At 41.0% G+C, this 21,924-nt stretch overlaps 1 protein-coding gene across 13 annotated transcripts in view; it reads right to left on the bottom strand.

Moving 5' to 3' along the window:
• Positions 1 to 21,924, bottom strand: part of LOC149321504 (RAF proto-oncogene serine/threonine-protein kinase) — a 142,073-nt gene that overhangs the window by 9,862 nt on the left and 110,287 nt on the right. For 11 of the 13 annotated variants that reach the window (XR_016281106.1, XM_089523294.1, XM_089523303.1 and 8 more), the window contains 8 exons: positions 21,541 to 21,698; positions 20,677 to 20,775; positions 18,524 to 18,677; positions 9,620 to 9,679; positions 7,571 to 7,598; positions 6,791 to 6,915; positions 1,882 to 1,999; positions 249 to 333 (listed from right to left, as the gene is read on the bottom strand). Coding sequence is in view for 12 of the 13 variants with exons in the window: in XM_089523294.1 (XP_089379420.1) it covers positions 249 to 333; positions 1,882 to 1,999; positions 6,791 to 6,915; positions 7,571 to 7,598; positions 9,620 to 9,679; positions 18,524 to 18,677; positions 20,677 to 20,775; positions 21,541 to 21,698 (827 nt within the window). In the remaining variant the exon portion in view is untranslated. The remainder of the gene's footprint in view (positions 1 to 248; positions 334 to 1,881; positions 2,000 to 6,790; positions 6,916 to 7,570; positions 7,599 to 9,619; positions 9,680 to 18,523; positions 18,678 to 20,676; positions 20,776 to 21,540; positions 21,699 to 21,924) is intronic. The other 2 variants (XM_089523344.1, XM_089523350.1) reach the window with 1 other exon arrangement.

The following is a 21,924-nucleotide window of genomic DNA, read 5'->3' as shown; positions in this document are numbered from 1 at the left end:
CCCCCCTCCCCCCCAAAAAAAACCTGATCCAGAAGATTGGAGAAGCCTCTGAAACAATGAAATAGTTGACAAATGGGCCTGTGGAGGGAGGGAAAGTGGCAAAAACTGTTTCTTACTATCCCCTTCTCTATTAGCAGGAGCATTTTCAGCAGATTTCTATTGAGATTCTCCCTCCCCCCATCACAAAATCTATACGAATGCTAGATAAAATTATTAGATAAATATTTGAAGAGACAGTTTTAGCTTACCTTAAAACAGCCACTTCATTTCGGAAGGCTTGAAATTGTTCTGGAGTTGGATCTACAACCTTCAATATCTTTACGGCTACATCTCCTGTAGGCAAAATTAAGCATCAGCAAATGCAGTCCCAATAATCATGCAACATTCTCACACTGATATTTGTAGACAAATGATGTTGAGTGAAGCACCAGACTCAGTAATATGTATAACATGCAGAATAAATCTAGACTGTGTGTGTAAGGTGATTTATTCCTATACATTTCTGGTGGAGTTACTGCTCTGAAAATTACCAGCAGTGCAGAGATTGCCCTAAATTTTAAAAAATCTGCAATGTTTCAAAATGATAGGTTTAGTCACTTTTTTGGACAGATAACTGGAGAGAAGGGATTTGCTTTTCCTTTCTCTCCGCTTTAGTCTTTGGAGCAAATTTATGAAAAAGGTAGACATAATATCCCAAGGCAAGAAAACTATTATCTTTCTGAAGTTTAGGTAAGGCTGCTTAGTAGGCTAGGGGGCTGCTCAAAGTGAAAACCAGTTAAAGCCTTTTTAACTTGTGATGTGTAGTAGTGTTAGAATGATGGCAAATCTCATTGGTCCATATTCACCTCTCCCCAAAGTAATATAACTGTAGAGCCCCTTGTAAAATGTATGGTAGAATTACAGGATATATCTGTCAGATACTCAACCCCACTGGGTCAGTGCTGTTCTCCTTCATGCCTTGGGCATTTTCAGAAAAACAATACCTAAAAGATACATTTTTACCCCTGAACAATGTTTCAGTTCTGTTAGCTTCAGTGGGAATTCAGCTTCATCTGCAAAGCACCAGAACATATTTAGCTCAGTCACTGTCTGAATATCAAGTGCTAGAGATGCACACACACACATCTTCTTACAGGATAGGATTCAAAGAATCACTTTGCTGTTAAATGAACAACAAGCTCTACTTCACATCATACAGCAAAACTTTAAGAAAATACAAAGCTCTGCTAAAACTCCAAGAAAATACAGAATAGTTTGTGCTGCTGCCCAAGGGTCTTTTGAAAGGGAAAAAGTAAAACTTCCCAAAGAGAATGAAGGTAAAAAAAAAGTGTGTGTGGGGGGGTGCAGCTAAGTAGTTCTTTGGATTCTAGCCACTGCTTCAAGCACTGTGTTCCTGGAAATATTCCCAAGCCTTCAAAGGCTCAAATACCAGTAGAGGACAGGCACTTTCCTGTTATTAGAATAATTCAAAAGATTTTTAATTCTAATTTGATGTGAAAACGATAATGCAAACAGGTGTGAATGATTCTATCTTTCAGTTCTGTTAATGTGGCAGCACCTTGGGCAAGCATAACGACCAGCCTTTGGCACTCCAAAGCATCAAGGCTGGAAAGAAATACAACTATAATGTGGCAACCGATGACTAATACAATCCTTGGGTTGGCCACCAACAACAGTGAAGAACGTAAAGACTCTTGTGAAACAATTCAGCACTCAATACCAAAACAACTGATTTGGAGAATAACAGTGAACAATTCCTTGGAAAATCATTTTTGTTTCTGGGATACAAAACAAAATGCATGAGCTCAAATTCTGCCACTGTGTTATGCAAATGCATACTAATGTTTTGGAACAATTATGGCAGAAATGCCCAGTACTTACCATGCCACTTGCCCTTGTAAACTGTTCCAAAAGAACCTGATCCTACCCTGGTAGAAAGCATAACTTCACTTGCTTCTATTTCCCAATAATAACTTGAATCTCTCTGCCCACGCGATCTCTGAAAAGCAAGTAGGTGTTTACAATACAAACAGTTTAGGCAGAAATTGAGTTCTACAGGTTCAGATTAAAGCTTGCCTTTATCTTGAGTTGTCTGGTTTGAAAACTCTCAACTCTTAATATATTGTTTGTTTGTTCATTTGTTTGCCTTATCTATACCCCAGCCTTCACACCAAGGTACCCAGAGAAGTTAACAAGTCATTAATTTGACAGTTCTTTCTTCCTAGCTGGGCCAAGGCACAACCAAGCTGTGCCTGGCTGTCCTTCTCTCCCTCAGGGGACAAAACAGAGGCAATTGGAACATGGAGGAAGGAGCTCTCACCAGCCACTAGGTCAAGGCATAATGGATATCTGCTTAATTCTTCTCCCTTCTCTCAGAGGCCAGAGCAATGGCAGATGGAGGGAGCTGCTCTCATGAACCACTGGGCCATGGAATGAAAGAGCTGCCTTGGTTGAGGACTTTAAAAAAGTTGAGTAAAAAGGGCTTGAAACACCACTTCAGTATTGAAAAGTCTGTTGTACAGCTGGACAATAGTGTATACCATAATTTGGGTACCCAATATTTTTCTTCATCATGATCATTATGTCCCCTTCTTATTTCCATTTTGATTATATTTTTATCTCCATTATAATGCAAGAAAGTGCTTATCCAGCTATATCCATGTAATGTAAGCATCTAAAATCTATTTCATTTAGCTGTTTTTCTATCAACCCCACCTGTTGCCAGTCCCAGCAGCTGGTGAGGCACCCTCCCTCCATCCCAACTGCCACTGCTGTGGGCTCTGAGGGAGAGAAGAACCATCGTTGCCAGTCCCAGCAGCTGGTGAGCCACCCTCCCTCCATTTCAACTGTTACTGCTGTGGGCTCTGAGGGAGAGAAGAACCATCGTAGCCTTTAAAACATCTGCCCTTCCTCCTCCAGTAACTCATCAGCTGAGGCAGCCTGGCAGAAGCGTTCCTGGGGCTCTGGGGCCTTTAAAACATCTGCCCTGCCTCCTCCAGCAACTCCATCAGCTGAGGCAGCTTGGCAGAAGCATTCCTTGGGCTCTAGAGCCTTTAAAACATCTGCCCTGCCTCCTCCAGCAACTCCATCAGCTGTGTTAGCCTGGCAGAAGTGTTCCTGGGGCCCTCCTCTCCCTCCTTGCACCAGGACAAGAGCAAGCAACAGGCAGCAGCTGAGTGAGGGGACGTGGCCTGGAGCACAAACTATACTATGACGATAGTCTAAGAACTTTGTGTGAGATCTGAATGATTCTTAGATTAAGGGATGAGTATTTTAGCCGGACATGAGCTGGGAGCGAGGATTGAAGTTGTGCAGGGGAAAGGAAGGTACGGCAGTAACAGAGCAAAAGTTTGTTACAAATGAAGGCAGGATAGATATTTGAAAGCTATCCTGCCTTCAGTTCACTCTGTTCCCCAAAATGGATTGGAGAGCTTACCAACCATGCCACAAAACCTTGTCTTGCTCTTATGGCCAGGTCAGTCAAAAATAAGACTCATATCATCTATGATCTTCTCCTAGAAGAAGAGGCCAACTTGGCTTGCTTTACTGAGACCTGGCTGGGAGAGGACAGTGCAATAACTTGGGCACAGGCCCTCCCAGCCGGGTACTCAGTCATTGAGCAGGTAAGGGAAAGTGGGCGAGGGGGTGGAGTGGTTCTGGTTCACAAAAACAACCTTACCTTGATCAGGATATCTGTCCAGAAAATGGTCCACTTCGAGTGTATGTACCTAAGCCTGAAGACCAAGGATAGTTTGGGGATTCTGTTAGTATACCATCCACCCCGTTGTCTAACAGACTCCCTAAAGCGATCCTGCCTTCAGTTCACTCTGTTCCCCAAAATGGATTGGAGAGCTTACCAACCATGCCACAAAACCTTGTCTTGCTCTTATGGCCAGGTCAGTCAAAAATAAGACTCATATCATCTATGACCTTCTCCTAGAAGAAGAGGCCAATTTGGCTTGCTTTACTGAGACCTGGCTGGGAGAGGACAGTGCAATAACTTGGGCACAGGCCCTCCCAGCCGGGTACTCAGTCACTGACACAGCTGACACAGCTGGTCTCAGAGTTGCTGTTGGAGTCGCCCAGACTTCTAATTCTGGGTGACTTCAACATCCCACTCGAGACCAATCTATTAAATCTTACAGGTGTGGCTCGGGAGTTCATGGAATCCATGACATACATGGGCCTATTCCAATTGGTCAGCAGGCCACTCATTGTGCGGTTAATACACTCGATGCAGTCTTTAGTACGGAAAAGGAATATTCGTGGATGGAGGTAACGAAAACCTCCCCATTGTCATGGACGGATAATTTCCTGATCAAGGCTGAACTCAGAGCTACTGTCCATCCCATCGGGGGTTGAGGACCCATTAGAATGGTCCGCCCTTGAAGGCTAATGGAACCAAATGGATTCCAGAAGTCTTGGAGGGTTCATTGGTTGGTAATGCCAATGATTCTGTCGAAGCTTTGGTTAATACCTAGAATAACGATCTTACCAAGGCTATCGACACGATTGCTCCCAAGCGTCCTTGCCAGCCCGCTTCAAACAGAAGAACTTAGAAAGATGAAGCAGGTTGGACAACGACTAGAGCGCGTCTGGAGAAAAATTCGACTCTTATCTGACAGAACTCATCCTAGGAATTTCCTTCGTTCCTATAGAGAGGCAATACGTGCAGCGCAGAGAGCCTTCTCCTCTGCATGTATTGTGTCTGCAGAGTCTCATCCAGCAGAGCTATTTAGGATGGTGAGGGAACTGACACAGGTTCCACATGTGCGGAACCCTTTATTTAACCCGACAACGGCCTGCTGCGATGCATTTAACAACTACTTTGCAGATAAAATCTCTCTGATAAGAGCCCACTTGGATGCTGTCGAATCAACTGATGAGGTGTCCAGCAACTCTGCTGATGTGGTTATACTGGATCAATTTCAATCTGTAAGTACTGGTGACATGGGCAAGCTCCTTGGTAAAGTGAGGAAAACCACTTGCCCTCTCGACCCTTGCCCTTCGTGGCTGGCCATCCGGGGGGGAGACACCTTGAGGGTGTTCTTAAGGGACATCATCAATGCATCCATTAGGGAGGGTCATGTTCCATCCTGTGTGAAGGAAGCGGTGGTTAGGCCACTCCTGAAAAAACCTTCCCTTGACCCCCTGGATATGAAGAACTACAGGCCAGTATCTTTAATGCCATTTCTGAGCAAGGTGATCGAGAAAGTGGTTGTTCTTCAATTCCAAGCTGTCTTGGATGAAACTGATTATCTAGATCCATTTCAAACTGGTTTTAGGACGGGATTTGGAGTTGAGACTGCCCTGGTTGCTCTGGCTGATGATCTTTGCCTGGGCATCGACAGGGGTAGTGTGGCCCTGTTGGTGTTACTGGACCTCTCTGCAGCTTTTGACACAATAGACCATGACATCCTCTTGAGTCGCCTGGGAGGGCTAGGGATTGGAGGCACTGCATTGCAGTGGTTCCGTTCCTTCCTCTCAGGGAGATTCCAGAGGGTGATGCTCAGGGACAGTTGCTCTGCAAGGAAAGAGCCTAACTGTGGCGTCCCACAAGGCGCCATCCTGTCACCGATGCTTTTTAACATATACATGAAGCCTCTGGGAGAGATTATCCAGAGGCATGGGGCAGGGTGTTATCAGTACACTGATGACACCCAGATATATTTCTCCATGTCTCAGTCATCGGCTTTGAATTCAAATGACATCTCTCCTCTCAATGACTGTCTTAAGGCAGTAATGGACTGGATGAGGGAAAACAAATTGAAGCTGAATCCAGACAAAACGGAGGTACTTATGGTATCAGCTCCGAACCCAGGTATCGGGATACAACCTCCAGTCCTGGAAGGGGTCACACTCCCCTCAAAGGACTGTGTTCACAGTCTGGGGGGTGCTCCTAGATCCATCGCTTCACATGACAAACCAGGTGAATGCGACGGTCAGGAGTGCCTGTTATCAGCTTTGGCTCATCCTTTCCTGGAAGTCAGGGACCTTGAGACCGTAGTACATGCACTGGTAACCTCACGCCTTGATTTCTGTAATGCACTCTACATGGGGCTACCCTCGTGCTTGGTCCGGAAACTTCAATTAGTTCAAAACATGGCAGCCAGACTGGTCTCTGGTACATCCAAAAGAGACCATATAACACCGATCTTAAAATCACTTCACTGGCTTCCCATTAGTTTCCGGGCCCAGTACAAGGTGTTGGTTATCACCTTTAAAGCCCTAAATGGCTTGGGTCCAACCTATCCATATAATCCTCCCCACACACTTAGATCCTCAGGGAGGAATTTGCTACAGTCTTATAAAACAAGGCTGTCCACGACCTCCCAAAGGACTTACTCAGCTGTCGCACCCAGATTGTGGAATGGCCTGCCGGATGAGATCCGTCAACTTACCACCCTAAACAGCTTCAAAAAAGCTATAAAGACAGATCTCTTCCGACAGGCCTTTCCCGAATAGTTTCTCCAGCCATCAGAAGAACTCTAAGATCTCCGACGGCACTTTAGTCACGGTCTATAGTTTGATTGATTGATATATATATATAAAAAAATTATTTTATTTTTATGTATTTTTTTTTAAACTCTTACATCGTTTAATTGTATTTTAAGATGAAGCAGGAATATAATATATGGTAGGAATATAATATACAGAGTGTAAGGGAACAGAAACCTCTCTGTGAACAGTATGCAAATCTGTCACATATCCAGTTGCAAGTGTTGTTGTTCAAAGCTTACATTGTAGCCTCTCTCAAGTGTTAATTCATAATAAATATTTTCATACTCACGATTTTTTTTTCTTGTGTATTAGATCCCAAAAGGCGCTCTCTTTGGGCTGGAACTGGTGTTTTAGACTGAGACCATCCAGTTGGACTTGTATTGTTGGGGCTACCACATACAGCTGTTGGTGATGCTTTGTGAAATTAAAGAAAAAGGGAAATAGATGCTTACTAATATTAGAGAACTCTTGGACAAGTGGATACTCATGTCTATGTCTAGAAATTTTAGAGTACTGTACTTTAACTCTGATCAAAAAAGAAAGAAAGAAAGAAAGAAAGAAAGAAAGAAAGAATTTTCTCTGAGTAGAATGGCAAAAAGCGAGAGCACAGCCATCCAGGGAGAACCTAAAAGAAGTGCTTACCCACTCCACTCTCTCTGCTATGGAACTGCTTTTGGCTTTGCCTTCTGGCAGAAAAATGGTGGCAGTAATTTCCTTCTCAACCATCCAGCCTTTAGGGTGAGCACAGACATTTATACCTGCTGGAATTATGTAAATTCTTTGGCACTGTCTTTCTTTGCTTCATCCCTTTCATTCTTTGTTACATGACACTAAGTTTTACCTTCATTCATCAAAATCCGTAAGTCTGGCCCAAAAACCTGCCCTACATGAAATAGACTGATAGTAAAGTATATATGGTATATGTAGTGAATGACATGAAACCTGTATGCAGATCGTGCTATGTAAAATACTAAGTCAACATCCTAATTCTGATATAAACACAACATTTTATGCAGACATCTTTATAATGTGCCTCTAAAGTATCTAATTATTTTAGCACAACACTCACCAGATTCGCTATGACTCCGTATGGCATCCTGAAACAAACAAAAAGATCATCAGTACTTTAGCAAACTTTCTATGGCAAAGAGATGGACCAGCAAATTTCTCTAATGAGAAACTGACTCAGCAGCTTTTGATTCTACGTAGTGAAACATTTTGGGGTATGCCTGTTAACTAATTTAAATACACATAATCCCAGTGTTTGTTTGAAGACTTACAGTGTGCTCAGCTAAATTTTCAACTTAAGGTCCAATTAGTTCTTGAAATTTTTAAAAGACCACAAAAGGTCCATAAAAAGCTGACATTACCACAACTGTGATGATATCTGTTGTAAAAGCAACTATTAATAACATGTATCTTATTTATCCTACTTATAGCAAATGCATTTTCTATTGGGCAGATTAAGAATTTGGATCTGTAGCAAGTTTCAAATGAATAGAAATCCACATTGCTTGCATTGAACTGCTGCTGCAAGCTGAGCTGGTTTCTCCTTCTCTCACTTCATGCCACACATGCTACTTTATGTAAACATGCACAGCACTGACAGAAAACACACTGATATGGTTCCCCATCTGTCTAATACCATTCAAAGCACAGTTTGGGTAACTGACAGAAAGCCACATGCCCACATACTTCATAAAGTAAAACCCAAGACCAAAACAAGAACCAGAGAACAACGTGAAAGGCAAATGATGCTGTTCTTCTCTTGAAGCTTAGGAGGCCTAGACCTGGGGGCTGCCTGGACACAACTCAGAAATCTTTGAAGGAAGGGGGGAATATAAGCATGATCAATAAAACAGAAGAGGGTTTAGACTTATCAGACTACAGACAATATGTGTCAGGATGGAAGACTGCATAAGGACCTAACATAGAATCTTTGTTCTAAGGACAATCATTTGAAGAAGGGCAACTGTGAAAACAGTTTAAGGAGTCTCAAGAAGTCTGTATGCCAATTAAAAACATTTCCACCTACTAAAAGGAAGGTTGTGGTGACTTTGTATTTGGCTTGCCTGTCCTTGTCAATATCAAATCCTGTTTCTAGAGGAATGTGACTTTCAGAATTAGGTTTCTGAGGTGCACATGGAAAAGAAAGAACCTAGGAAATCATTGGTGCAGATAGGAGGTTCATCATGACTGTTTGGATTCCCCCATTAATATTACAGCAACAGTTTCACACCTTTGCTGCTTCTATAGCACACAGGTTGCTCTTCTTTAATAAGGCAAATTCCTACTGTACAGATCAAGGATAGGCATTGGGCAATTGTCAGAGAGTAGGGAGCCTCATGAGTCTGCAGGAGACCTTTGAGGACCATACATCTTGCCACTCTCCAATAAACAAAATCCATGCTCAAAGGAGGTGTGGTGGCATTTTCATCAACTCTCTCCCCACTTCCCCAGGCCATTTGATGTTCAAAAGAGATCTTTTGTTCATTTGTTTTGCAAAGTGGAAAAAATTAACCCCTGGGAGCCACATGCAGAGTGCATGCAGCACTGTGCCCACCCTGATGCACAGCCCAGAGGGATGGTTCTTAACTGCATTTCTAGGCTTTTCCAATTTAACCTGAATATGTAGTTACTTCAGTGAGTTAGGGCTCTGTGGCATTCCTTTGAGGATCTCTTCTATGATCACAAGTTTCATTTACTGTAACCTTGCTTTACATAAAACTTCAATGATCGTCTGGATTTCTCCCTATCTTCTTGGCAGGAATACACTGTAATTCTCCAATCCAAGCAGTCTGTGTGGTGACATTTCTCTCGTTTTTGTATAATTAAATATTTAACCAGCATACCTGATTCATTAGGGTAACAATGAAAAATGTTTAGTCTAGAATGTATAGATTTTATTCTGTACCAATGATCTAATCTAATTTGAGACTGATATTCTACTTGATATTACCAACTCTGGTTTTAATATTAAGTTCAAGCATACATGCCATATTGCTATTTCTAAATGAAATTGTTAAGGTATAGTTTATGTTAACTCACACTAAATCTGGCCAACTGTTTTAGCAATCCTATTAACTGAAGAAAGCAAAGGCATCCAGACAATACCTACTCTTCCCCTTAAACAGAACCGTCTGCACCAGGACCTGGGAGAAGCATTCAGGCTGTTATTCTAGTTCACACCAATGAGAAATAAGAAGAGAACAGAAGGAGTAGTAAAAAAATAGTTTCCAGCTGCTAGAAATAAAAGTAGTACAGAAAACAACTTGACAGAAAAAGAATTAACACATTAATTATGAGAATGCTACTAAAGACTTGAGAGTTTTAAAATTGATGCAAGAATGCTTAACCAGGAAGGCACAAATTGCTTCTATTATGAAACTTTCTACAAGAGAAGTTTTTTTTAAAAAATCTTCCTCTTCCTTCCCAAGACTGTATTCAAGCTTTGCCATAAAGTTTAATTAAGAAAAGACCTACATGGTGTTAGCATTTTGAGGGATGCACTAGGACTCTGGGGGGCAACAGTTCAAACCTCTACTCAGCTATGGAAATCCATTGAGTAACCTTGGACAAATCACACTGTCTGTTTTAGAGGAAGACAATGGCAAACCTCTAACTAAATCTTGCCAAGAAAATCCTAGGTTAGGGTCACCATAAGCTGGAGTTCACTTGGAAGACATGCAACAAAATGAGGGGGGAAATTCAAGGTAACTGTTAGGATTCTGAAAACTAACCCCTATACATAAGAAAAACCTGGTGACAACTGATTACAAATGGAGTAGCGTTAATCCAACCAAACAGATTTGAAAATATTCAAGAAAATAGTGGCCATTACATAAAGAGTGCACTTTTCTGAGGTGAAAGCCAGCAAGAAGATTTTGAAAACACTTAAGAGGCCAAGATTTGTGGAAAACAAGTAATTATTTATCTCTGCGGGTAACAATTTTGAAGTGAGCAGGCACTGGATGAGTGATGTGGAGCAAGGAATGGTGACAGTGAAAGAAGAACCAACTTCCCACCCCTCACTGCTCTAACCACTTCACCACACTGGGTATTCTCTAATCCTGACACGCCCTCCAAAAGTGTATGTTTTTAATTTAATTTTTTAGGGTTTTTTTTTAGGTCAGGGTTCCACATACCTGCAATAAAATGTCTATTGTGGACTGTAGGTTTCCAGCCTTCCACAGGCATTAGGCTTTCCTTCCCTTTCTGGTGTCTGTGTGTGTGCAAGCACATGTTGTGTACATGCACTCTTCTGTGTCTGATAAGGTGACAGCTTTCCCCCTAGCTTTCTGTCCAATAGCAAATCACTGCAGGTCATTCACATGGCACTTCCCATTCTCAGTGTTTGTTGACTGCCAATTGAAGTGTGTGGTGAGAAGGGAGGCCCAGAAGAGTTCATAGGTGAGCCTGTAATGTGATGGGCAATGCTCCACCAGAACTCTCCTGGAAATCTGCACCATGCAAGAGAATGGCTGCTGTGGGATCTGGGAGCATGGGGCAACAAGGCTTTATGCTGCCTTGAAGGGACAGGCAGGGAAGTGAACAGAAGGGATTTCCATGTCCGCATGAACTTCTCTGAACACATGCTAACACAGAAAATCATAGAATTGGAAGAGACCACAAGGGCCATCCAGTCCAACCTCGTTCTGCCATGCAGGAACTCACAATCAAAGTACCCCCAACAGATAGCCATCCAACCTCTGTTTAAAAACCTCCAAAGCAAGAGACTCCATCACTCTCCAAGGGGGGTGTGTGTGTGTTACACTGTCAAACAACATTTACCATCAGGACATTCCTCCTAATGTTTAGGTGGAATCTATTTTCCTATAACTTGCATAACTTGCATCGATTGCTCTGGGCCCTAGTCTCTGGAGCAGCAGAAAACAAGCTTGCTCCATCCTCAATATGACACCCCTCCAAATGCTTAAAACAGGGCTATCATATCACTTTTTAACCATCTCTTCTCCAGACTAAACATACCCAGATCCCTAAGTCTCTCCTTGTAGGGCATGGTTTCCAGACCCTTCAGCATTTTGGTGGCCCTTCTTTGGACACACTCCAGCTTGTCAATATCCTTTTTGAATTGTAGTGTCCAGAACTGGACACAGTATTCCAGGGGAGGCGTGATCAAAGCAGAATAGAATGACACTATTACTTCCCTTGATCTAGACATTATACTTCTATTGATACAGCCTAAAAATCGCATTGGCCTTTTTAGCTGCTGCATTACACTGTTGACTCATGTTCAACTTGCAGTCTACTAGGACTCCTAGATCCCTTTTACACGAACTGTTGTCAAGCCAGGTGTTCCCCATCATATATTTGTGCATTTCATTTTTTCTGTCTAAGTGCAGTACTTACATTTCTCCCTTTTGAAATATATTTTGTTAATTTTGGCCCAGCTTTCACATCTATTCAGGTCATTTGGAATTCTGACCCTTTCTTCTGGGGTATTAGCTACTCCTCCTAATTTGGTGTCATATGCAAATTTGATAAGCATGCCCCCTATTCTTTCATCCAAGTAATTGATAAAGATGTTGAATAGCACTGGGCCCAGGACAGAACCCTGTGGCATCCCACTGGTCACTTCTCTTCAGGATGAAGAGGAGCCATTGTTGAGCACCCTTTGGGTTCAGCCGGTTTTTACAATTACAATTACAAATGCAACTAATGGTTGCATTGTCTAGCCCACATTTTACTAGCATAACAAAAGGAACTGTTACAATTTCTGTGGCATTTTAGCAGTAAGTCACTTTATTTGATTTTCCTGCTGCCTTTGGGGGTGGGGGATTCTGGTTACCTGATCCATTCATTTGGATTAGGAAAATCTGTAAATAAATCATAAAAAAAATCATAAAACCACTGTAGGAACAACTGACCAGAGAGATTTAGGAATCTGGTGCATTGTGACTAATTTTCTACTTCTCAGAACTCTTAAAGGGTTAGGATTTGTTATTATTAAACTGATCATTGGATCATTGATCACTGATCAATGATCAAAGCTAAGCACTGGAGATTGGAATGATAAAATTGGACAAAAAAACAGTAGGCAGATTTGGATTAGGCAAAGCAAACGAAGCAGGTGAACATCTGATAGATTTTTGTGAAGCCATCGGAAACACATTTTTCATACAACCAGAAAGAAGGCTCTACACATGGACATCACCAGGTGGTAACACAAAAATCAAATAGATTATATAATTGGAAGTAAAAGATGGTAGAACTCTATACTGGTGGCCAAGACTAGACTAGGAACCGACTGTGGCAGCACAGATCATGAATTACTCATATCAAAAATAAGGGTAAGACTCAAGAAGAAAACAAAGCCAGTGATTATATTAAAATATGATCTAAATAATATCTCAACAAAATTTACTGATAACATAAGAAACAGATTCACACTACTAAACATAACAGACCGAGAACCAAAGGAACTATGGTCTGTAGCCAGGGACATAATAAAAGAATGCAGACAGACACTTTCAATAAACAAAAGAAAGAGAAAAAAACATGGATGACAGAAAAAACACTAAATAAAGAAAAGATAAACAAAAGGGAGATAGGACCAAACTAAGAATTATGAATGCAACAGTACAACAGCTTGTGCAGAAAGATAAAGAAAATTACTACAATGACCAATGCAGAGAAATAGAAGAGAAACAACAAAAGGGGAAGTAAAAGAGATCTATTTCATAAGATCCAGGAAATCAAAGGAAAATTCAAAACAAGGACTGGGATGCTCTATGACAATAAAAATAACATAATTCAAGACCAGGAGAAGATAAAAAGACATTGGATGCAATACATAGAAGAATTATACAAAAGAGGTGACAAAATGAAGGACACATGGAATGAACAGCCATATGAAAATGATCCCCAAATTCTAAAAAGTGAGGTGGGAAATGCAATAAGAGAAATAGCGAAAAACAAATCACCAGGAACAGATGATATTCCAACTGAACTGATGCAATCCACATTGACAGAGTGGATTAGATACTCTAATGCTAACTAACATATGTCAACAGATATGGAAAATAGATGGCCAACAGATTGGAAGCGATCAATATACATCCCCATCTACAAAAAAGAGAGACACAAGCAACTGCAGGAACAATAGCACTGATCTCCCTTTCAAGCAAAATCATGGTCAAAATTCTGCAACGTAGACTCCAACCATACATAAAGAGAGAAATTCCAGAGATTCAAGCAGGATTCAGGAAAGGAAGAGGCACTAGGGACCACACTGCAAACATACGGCGGCTAATGGACCGCATCAGGGAATTCCAAAAGAAAATCAGCATGTGCTTTATAGATTATAGCAAAGCCTTCAATTGCATAGATCCTGAAAGGCTATGGAATACCCTTAAAGACATGGAAATGCCAACACATCTGATAGTCCTGATGAGGAATCTGTACTCAATACAAGAGACTACTGTCAGGATAGAATAGGGGGAAACAGAATGGTTCCCAATTGGCAAAGGGGTCAGACAAGGCTGTATCCTTTCACCCTATCTGTTCAACTTGTATGCAGAACATATTATAAGAAAAGCAGGCTTGGACACAGAAGAAGGAGGAGTGAAAACAGGAGGAAGGATTATCAACAATCTAAGATATGCAGATGACACCACAGTACTAGCAGAAAACCTCACAGACTTGGAACACCTACTAAAGAAGATCAAAGAAAAAAGTGCAAAGGCAGGCTTAATGTTAAACATAAAGGAAACAAAAATAATTACCACCAAGGACCTTCACAAGTTCAACTTAGACAATGAAGAAATAGAAATGGTAAAAGAATTCCATACCTGGGATCAAACATTGATAGAAATGGGAACTGCAGTCAGGAAATCAGAAGAAGATTAAGAATGGGGAGGGTGGCTATGAAAGAACTAGAATAGATTCTAAAATACAAAGATATACAACTGAGCACAAACGTTATATTAAATACAGCCATTGTATCCCCTATTACCATGTATGGATGTGAGAGCTGGGCAGTTCTGAAAGAAGATAGGAAGAAAATCCATTCATTTGAGATGTGGTGCTGGAGAAGTGCTGAGGATTCCATGGACAGCCAAAAGGACAACCAAATGGGTCCTAGAGTAGATCAAGCCAGAAACCTCCCTGGAAGCCAAGATGACCAAACTGAATCTATCGTACTTCGGACACATCATAAGAAGGAAGGACTCATTGAAAAAGACAATAATCTGGGAAAGGTGGAGGGAAGTAGGAAGAGAGGAAATCCACACGCTAGATGGATTAAGGAGATCACAGGTATGGGGTTGCTGGAATTAAGCAGAGCAGTGGAGGACAGAGAGTCTTGGAGATGTCTCATCCATAGGGTCACCATGAGTTGAGATTGACTTAGAGGCAGTTAACAACAAAATTATTTTTTAGGGGGTCATCCTCTTCAACTTTGGTGGATAAAAGGTGTTTGCCAATGAGCACCCTCAGAACTACAGAGCACACAGGACATCACCAGCACACCGGGAGAAATCACACAGTCATTTCTCCATGTGCAGGAGGAAAAAAATGTCTCAAGATAGAAATATTGATGAGCAAGCCTGGAATAATTACTTTTTTGGACTGCAACGTCAGTGGCGATGCTGGCTGAGGATTCTTGGAAAAGTAAATTTTCCACGCCTTCCATGCGCAGAGAAGCATGGCTACCCCTGTCCAGTTTAGTGTACATACAGCACACACTCCAACACAAATAGCTGTGTGGGATCTTGGGATTTGTAGTTTGTTGTGGTACCAGAACTCTCTGGTAGAGAAGGCTAATAGCTCACAAAACTAGAAATCCTAGAAGTCCATGGCACTGAGCCATGGCAGCTGATATAGTGTCAAACTGATACAATTCTGCAATGTGGATACATCCCAGCTGATTTATTTTTTTTTAATTTAGCTACTCTGGCTGTTCAGGCATTAGGTGGTTAATTCAGAAGTATGTGGAGGTACTAATGAGGACCCCTTTCATGGGTTGCAGGCAACAAGTAATTTCACCAACTGACATAAGGCTATGAATACTCTCCACTAGATGTGTCCCTGCCACTTCAATCCATGCCTTACATCCAAACTCATAAGAAGCTTTAATTGTTTCTCTTGGTCCAACCACCTTCACATGTGTGTCTAATGAGGAGCCAGGAGCCAGCCTTCTCAGTGGCTGCTCCAAGGCTAAGGTAGAATTCTCCGCTAAGGTTGGCCCCTTTCCTGTTGCTGTTGTTTTGTTTATTTATATCCCGCCTTCCTCCCAGTACATGGACTCAAAGCAGCTATTCTTCTGCTGGAGGGCCAAGACCTTTCTATTTAAACAGGCCTGCAGTTTTTATTCTGGTTGGGGTAGTGCAATCAGTAGATTTTAATGTGATTTTAATTGTTTTAAATCACTGCTTTATTTAAAAAGATTGTATTTAATGCTTTTTTAATTTTTGTATTTCAGACTGTTTTAGCTGCATTGTTTTAATGTACAGCGTGAGCAGTTTGGGTCTCAAATGGGAGAAAAGTGGAATATAAGTAAAATAATTAAAATCTGTCCAACTCAAACAAGTAACTTCCGGAGACACTTCCTGGCCTGCTTTAAAACATTGTAGATATGAAAGTCTGAACCCGTAACCTGCACCAGCCGGAACCATGTACTAACATGCTTTAGGAGAAAGGGAAAAAAGCCTGGCTAACTTATCATATCTGATTGTACAGGAAACCAGAATTGGGGTTGAAGAAAGGAGGCTAATGACTACAGCTAATGACTCCATATAAACAAGGCTATCTTTTCTCTGGTGCTAAAAAGGAAAAAAAAAACTAATCAAAACAACCATGTTTTGTGTATTGGACAATTTACTATACTACTTAACCTGTATTATACCAATTTGCATGTATTTGATGTATTTTTCACAATTTCTTCAACTGTGTGGGGAAAATAACAAGAGCTATACTGTACATGAAATTCTTTTATTTGCTCAGCTCTTCACACTTTCAAGTTGCCCCTAAACTTTCAAACCAAGAAGCCACAATCAACTTGTTGAATTCTGTGCTGATGACAAAAGAGCCCTTCTCTTTCAACATTTCAGCTTCAAGAAATTTTGTGAACTGAAGCCAGCTAGCCAGTTATGTCAAAAAACCATAAGGGGTGCAAGTATACCTTTACACTCCTTTTTAAAAAAAATAGCATCAAAACTGATGGATCTATGACTACAAACTGGTATTCTCAAGTAAAATGAAGCGTATGACCCTGCAATTAGCAGCATTTCTCCTTCAAACCTCAGCAATAGCATAATATTTTAGATGCCTTTTAATCAGCACAGCCCTCTTACAAAGTTTGGATTCACTTAATTGATTTGGTCTAGCACCATCCTTCCTTAGAGTTGCTTCTTTCCTTTTCAGCCTGCCATACAAATCAGCTGTGGCAATAAAGCCTTGCTGTCAGACTTGACACTGAGACAGCAGAATCCCAAGCACAAGGATCTGTGAAACACTAAGTCCCCCTACATCCTGACAGATCTATTAGGCTAGCCCATGGGTTTGGGGGAAAGGAAGCAGAGGTATAGAAAGCATCTTCAGGCCTCCCACACTTTGGATACAGTGATGGAGCCTTAGCTCAGAATGGCAAAGAGATCAGTTCAGGCCTGAATCTACAGTGATCCTAAATTAAAGTATTTGAGAGAAACCTATTAAAGTGGAATGTGAGGGAGCATACCATACCCATCACTACATCCAAAACTCTTATCTCTATAAGCCTGAGAATTCTCTTTCTGAAATGAAATCTTGACTTCCAGATATTTTAGTTAATTTTAACTATCACTTCATCCATTTTTAAAAATTGCTTCTACAATTCAGCCATTAACTACCTTTCCATTTGATACTGGCAATGGGAGAAAAGTGATATGGAAAACCAAAAACACAGTAAAATAAAAATAAAAACCGTATATACATTTAATCAAAAGAAAAAATACTGTGCATAGAATTGAACCTCCAGGATCATGAATATAAAAAGAAGCATACCTAGTATTAACTCATTATAAACTGGTTTCAGGACTCTTCTGTTCACTCAGGTGATATCCACACTAGAGAAATAATCCAGGTTGGCACCACTTTTAACTGCCATGTCTCAATGCTACAAAATTATGAGAATTGTATTTTTGTGAGGTATTTAGCCTTCTCTGTCAGAGAGCTCTGGTGCCACAACAACTTCAGTTCCAAGAATTCCATAGCACTTAGCCATAGTAGGTAAAGTCATGTCAACCTAGATTGTTTCTGCAGTGCAGATGCAACCCTGGTTAGTTTTTATAAGCAATTATGGTATAAAATGTTTCATTTCAAAAGTTCCAAATGGGCTGAATCCTGTATAGATCCCACACTTCTATGGAAATGCTACTAACAAGTTAGTACAGATGATAACAGTCAAAAGAATGGCATATCACTAGCAGACGAAATAGACAGGCAGTAAGCACTGGCTTCCCAGCAGTGTGGGGTTATGGTGTTGAGATGGCACATGCCCCAATGCCATCAGGAAGCCACATGGCTGACCACATGTGCGCCAGCATCACGGTGGCACGGCATTCATATGCGCCGTGGGAACGTTGAAGAGCCGCCACAAAAAGGAGTGGCAATTTGTCACTTCTTTTTTGCAGTGGCAAATCACCAGAGTGGGGCTGCATTGTGCGGTTGCCGCAGCGCCCACCCAGCTCTTTCAGGGGCAATATTTGTTTTGGCCCTATGCTTCTCACTCACTGGCTGCAAATACCTTGTTCTCCAATCTTCCAAAACATCAAATCAGTAACAAACTGATGTACCAGTTTGGACATCAACCAAGAATTGTTATTTGGCAAATGGGAAAGTCAGGCACATATGGGGACAAGGAAGCACATATTTAGAGCAGCAAATATCTACTTCTCTAAAGCATAGTTTGGAAAAACTGAAAATGTGACTTCTGAAAACAGCCATCATCAGTTGCAAAAATGACCAACAGATATCCCATTAGCATTTCTTTTTTACAAAATCGGCAAAATAGGTGTAGGAATACCTCAATTATCCGATTATCCACAGGCATAGTAGTGCTGACTATGTGGACGTTTGGGGTTGATGTAGATCTCTGTCTCTGCGAAAGGGAGCATTCAGGAGAGGGGTTTGATGGGCTGAATGTGAAGGCATGAGGTGTAGAATATCTGTGCTGAGAACTAAAGAAGGGAAGACCAAGTTATTAACTTCTGCTTCTACGTTAGGAAATTGCCATTTATCATTGTTGATCTGAAAAGCTACTCCAAAATCTCTAGTTTTGTAAGGTACTTTTCTCGAAATAAAATGTATAAAATAAAACAGATTTATGCCTAAACCGGGACATTCTCAGTCCAACAAATCATGGTTTATCAGATCAGGAAGACATATGTCAATGCAACACATGCTCCTAGCTTTAGAAAAGGTTTTCTTGTTTCTTTCACTAATTTTCCAGGACATCCAAACTAGTTAACTGTGACTGAAGCATTGTCTCCAAACTATGATATCAGCCAACCACATCCTTAAGTCTTGCTAGAATTATTTTCCATTTTTATCTGTATAATCCTCTTCCAAGTCACAGTCGAGGAAAGATTTACATAAGCCACCTCAAAATTCTTAGCATTATATTTAGTTCTTATATGCATCTTCACAATTATACCAGATGGAAAGTTGTTATTTGTCAAACCTACTGGCCAAAAATTGTTCAACTTACTGTAGAAACACAATGGATGAATGGGTGAAACAGAAATTGCTAATGGGTCTAAGTTTCAGGGACACTGCACTCCCTTCTCCCCTCACTCCATCTGATTCCATCACTCACTTGCTGGTAAAAGAAACTGTAACCCAATTTACCCTTGTAAAGTCGAAGGCTTTCATGGCCGGAATCCATAGTTTTTTGTGGGTTTTTCGGGCTATGTGGCCATGTTCTAGAAGAGTCTCTTCTTGACGTTTCGCCAGTGTCTGTGGCTGGCATCTTCAGAGAATGCTTGTCTGGAAAAAGTTGGGTAAATATATATACTGTGTGAGCCTGGGAATGCAGGAGTGATTTGCATGTGTATTGTTCTGTTGCTGATGGCAGGCCTCAGGCTGGGAGGCTAATGCAAAAGAGAATTAGTGTCTGCTAATTTCTGCTGGGAAAGCCCCTGACTCTGAGTGGTTTCTCATTTGCATCTGCCAAGTCCTCATTTTGCTATTCTTCAGGACTGGTAGCCAAACTCCTGCGGTTGTGAGGAGCCTCACTACAAGCTATTTCCAGTGGGACAATGGATTCTACGAACAGAGAGATGGGATAGCAATGGGACCAGAGAGACCCTCTCACAGCCGCAGGAGTTTACTGCATACCATGCAGCTGCAGACAAGTCTACATAGGGACCACCAAACGCAGTGTGCAAACAAGAATCAAGGAACACGAGAGACACTGCAGACTGGGCCAGCCAGGAAAATCAGCAGTAGCAGAACATGCCACAAACCATCCTGGGCATAAAATACTGTTTGAAAACACTGAAATTCTGGAACATGCCAACCACTACCATGTCAGGATGCACAGGGAAGCCATTGAAATCCACAAACATCTGGATAATTTCAACCAGAAAGAAGAAACCCTTAAAGTGAACAAAATTTGGCTACCAGTCCTGAAGAATAGCAAAATGAGGACTCGGCAAATGCAAATGGGAAACCGCTCAGAGTCAGGGGCTTTCCCAGCAGATAATGATCACCAGTTAGCAGACACTAATCCTCTTTTGCATTAGCCTCCCAGCCTGCCATCAGCAACAGAAGAATAAACATGCAAATCACTCCTGCATTCCCAGGCTCACACAGTGTGTGTGTGTGTGTGTACACACACACACAGCCAACTTTTTCCAGGCAAGCATTCTCTGAAGATGCCAGCCACAGATGCTGGCAAAACGTTAAGAAGAAACTCTTCTAGAACATGGCCACATAGCCCGAAAACCCTATAAAAAACAATTTACCCTTGCCCTCTGAACCAAAATCTTAAAGCAGGATTTGAGATCTTTTCTCTAATCATGGTTTAAAGAAGGGCAATCCTTTTTTATTTGATACCTATGGTATCATTATACAAGTAAGAGTTTTGCACAGGAATTCACCATGTGCTGCCTTTACAGGTTTGTAGCATTACTCTCACAAATTTTGTCAAAAGAAAGCTTTTAAATTATGACTTACTTAACAGGTATCCGAGACACAGACTCCCGCATTCGCCGAGTTGTCAAGGAAGGTAGGGCTGGCACGCCAGTATCACCAATATTTGAGTGTGGGAACAATCTGAAACCAACAGCATGCAATTCAGCATTAAAAAAGCATGCTATTACTAATCACTAATACAGCCATCCAGCAAGGGTAGCAAGTTCTCAGAAGCAAAACAGAAGTACAAGTTCACTAGTTAGTTGTGCTTTCAAATTCTGTGTAACTACCTTAGCTAGCGTCTATAGACAAGGACCCACCAGAAACCTCACTTCTGTAGCTGCAGCAGTCATTAGAAGAATAAAGCATTGCATACAGATGAGAAAGGGGCAGCCAATAACTTACAGCAACAGCTACTTCCAATATAGTAATTAAACCTCTAAGTATCACAAGGGGCCTATTCAGATAACACATACAACGCAATAGCCTAGCTATCAGTTTAAGGGACAACAACCAACATCATAAAGGCACAATTACAATGTAACTGCACCACTGTTGTGAATTCAATCATCGATGCATTGAAGTTCCTGTATTATTTTAAAACACTGAGTCAGTAATAATGACAATCCAAAAATCCATGGAGCATTTGTAGGTCTTGCACAGAACCTCTGAAGAAACTGGAATATTTGATGAACTGATTCCTCAGTGCTTTACAATTCTAACAAATCCACTCAAAAGAATGAGTTTGCTATAGAAAATGAGCAGGAACAAATGCAGTTTAGCTGGTTCTTTTTACATGGTTCAAGCTTTTGCACATTACGAGATTAATAGTACTTTCACACTGGAAAAATTACTTCTATGTAACTAGTTACTTTCTTTAGATTTGTTTTTAAAAAACCCTCTTACAGCAGTTGCCGGATGTTGCTCCAGTCCACACACATTGTTGGTACTTTTGTGCTGCAGTGTTCGTGGAATTTATAACCACAGGTTTGACACCGGAATCCATTTAGCAAGAATTTCTGACAGATGTCACAGTATGCAAGCTTTAGAAATGTTTTCCGTGCCTAGAAAATAAGTTTAGTAATTTTATCATCATGACTTCTGCTAATTAAACTTTAAGTTAAATCCAAGATTGAATTAACCAAATCAGATAAGTGAGTTTATTAAATGTTTACTTCAAATTCAACATTCACAACATATCCAATAAAAAATTAATTTAACAGCTTACTATTAGAATTATTTACCTTTTACAAACAAGAACTCTGTTAAAAATGCTTCAGTTAGAACACA

The sequence above is a fragment of the Sceloporus occidentalis genome, unplaced genomic scaffold, assembly GCF_023333645.1.
Source record: "Sceloporus occidentalis isolate IW3139 unplaced genomic scaffold, rSceOcc1.0.p SCAF_1, whole genome shotgun sequence".
Classification (NCBI taxonomy): Eukaryota; Metazoa; Chordata; class Lepidosauria; order Squamata; family Phrynosomatidae; genus Sceloporus; species Sceloporus occidentalis.
Note: the sequence above shows the minus strand (reverse complement) of the source record. Positions and strands in the feature narration are given on the sequence as shown.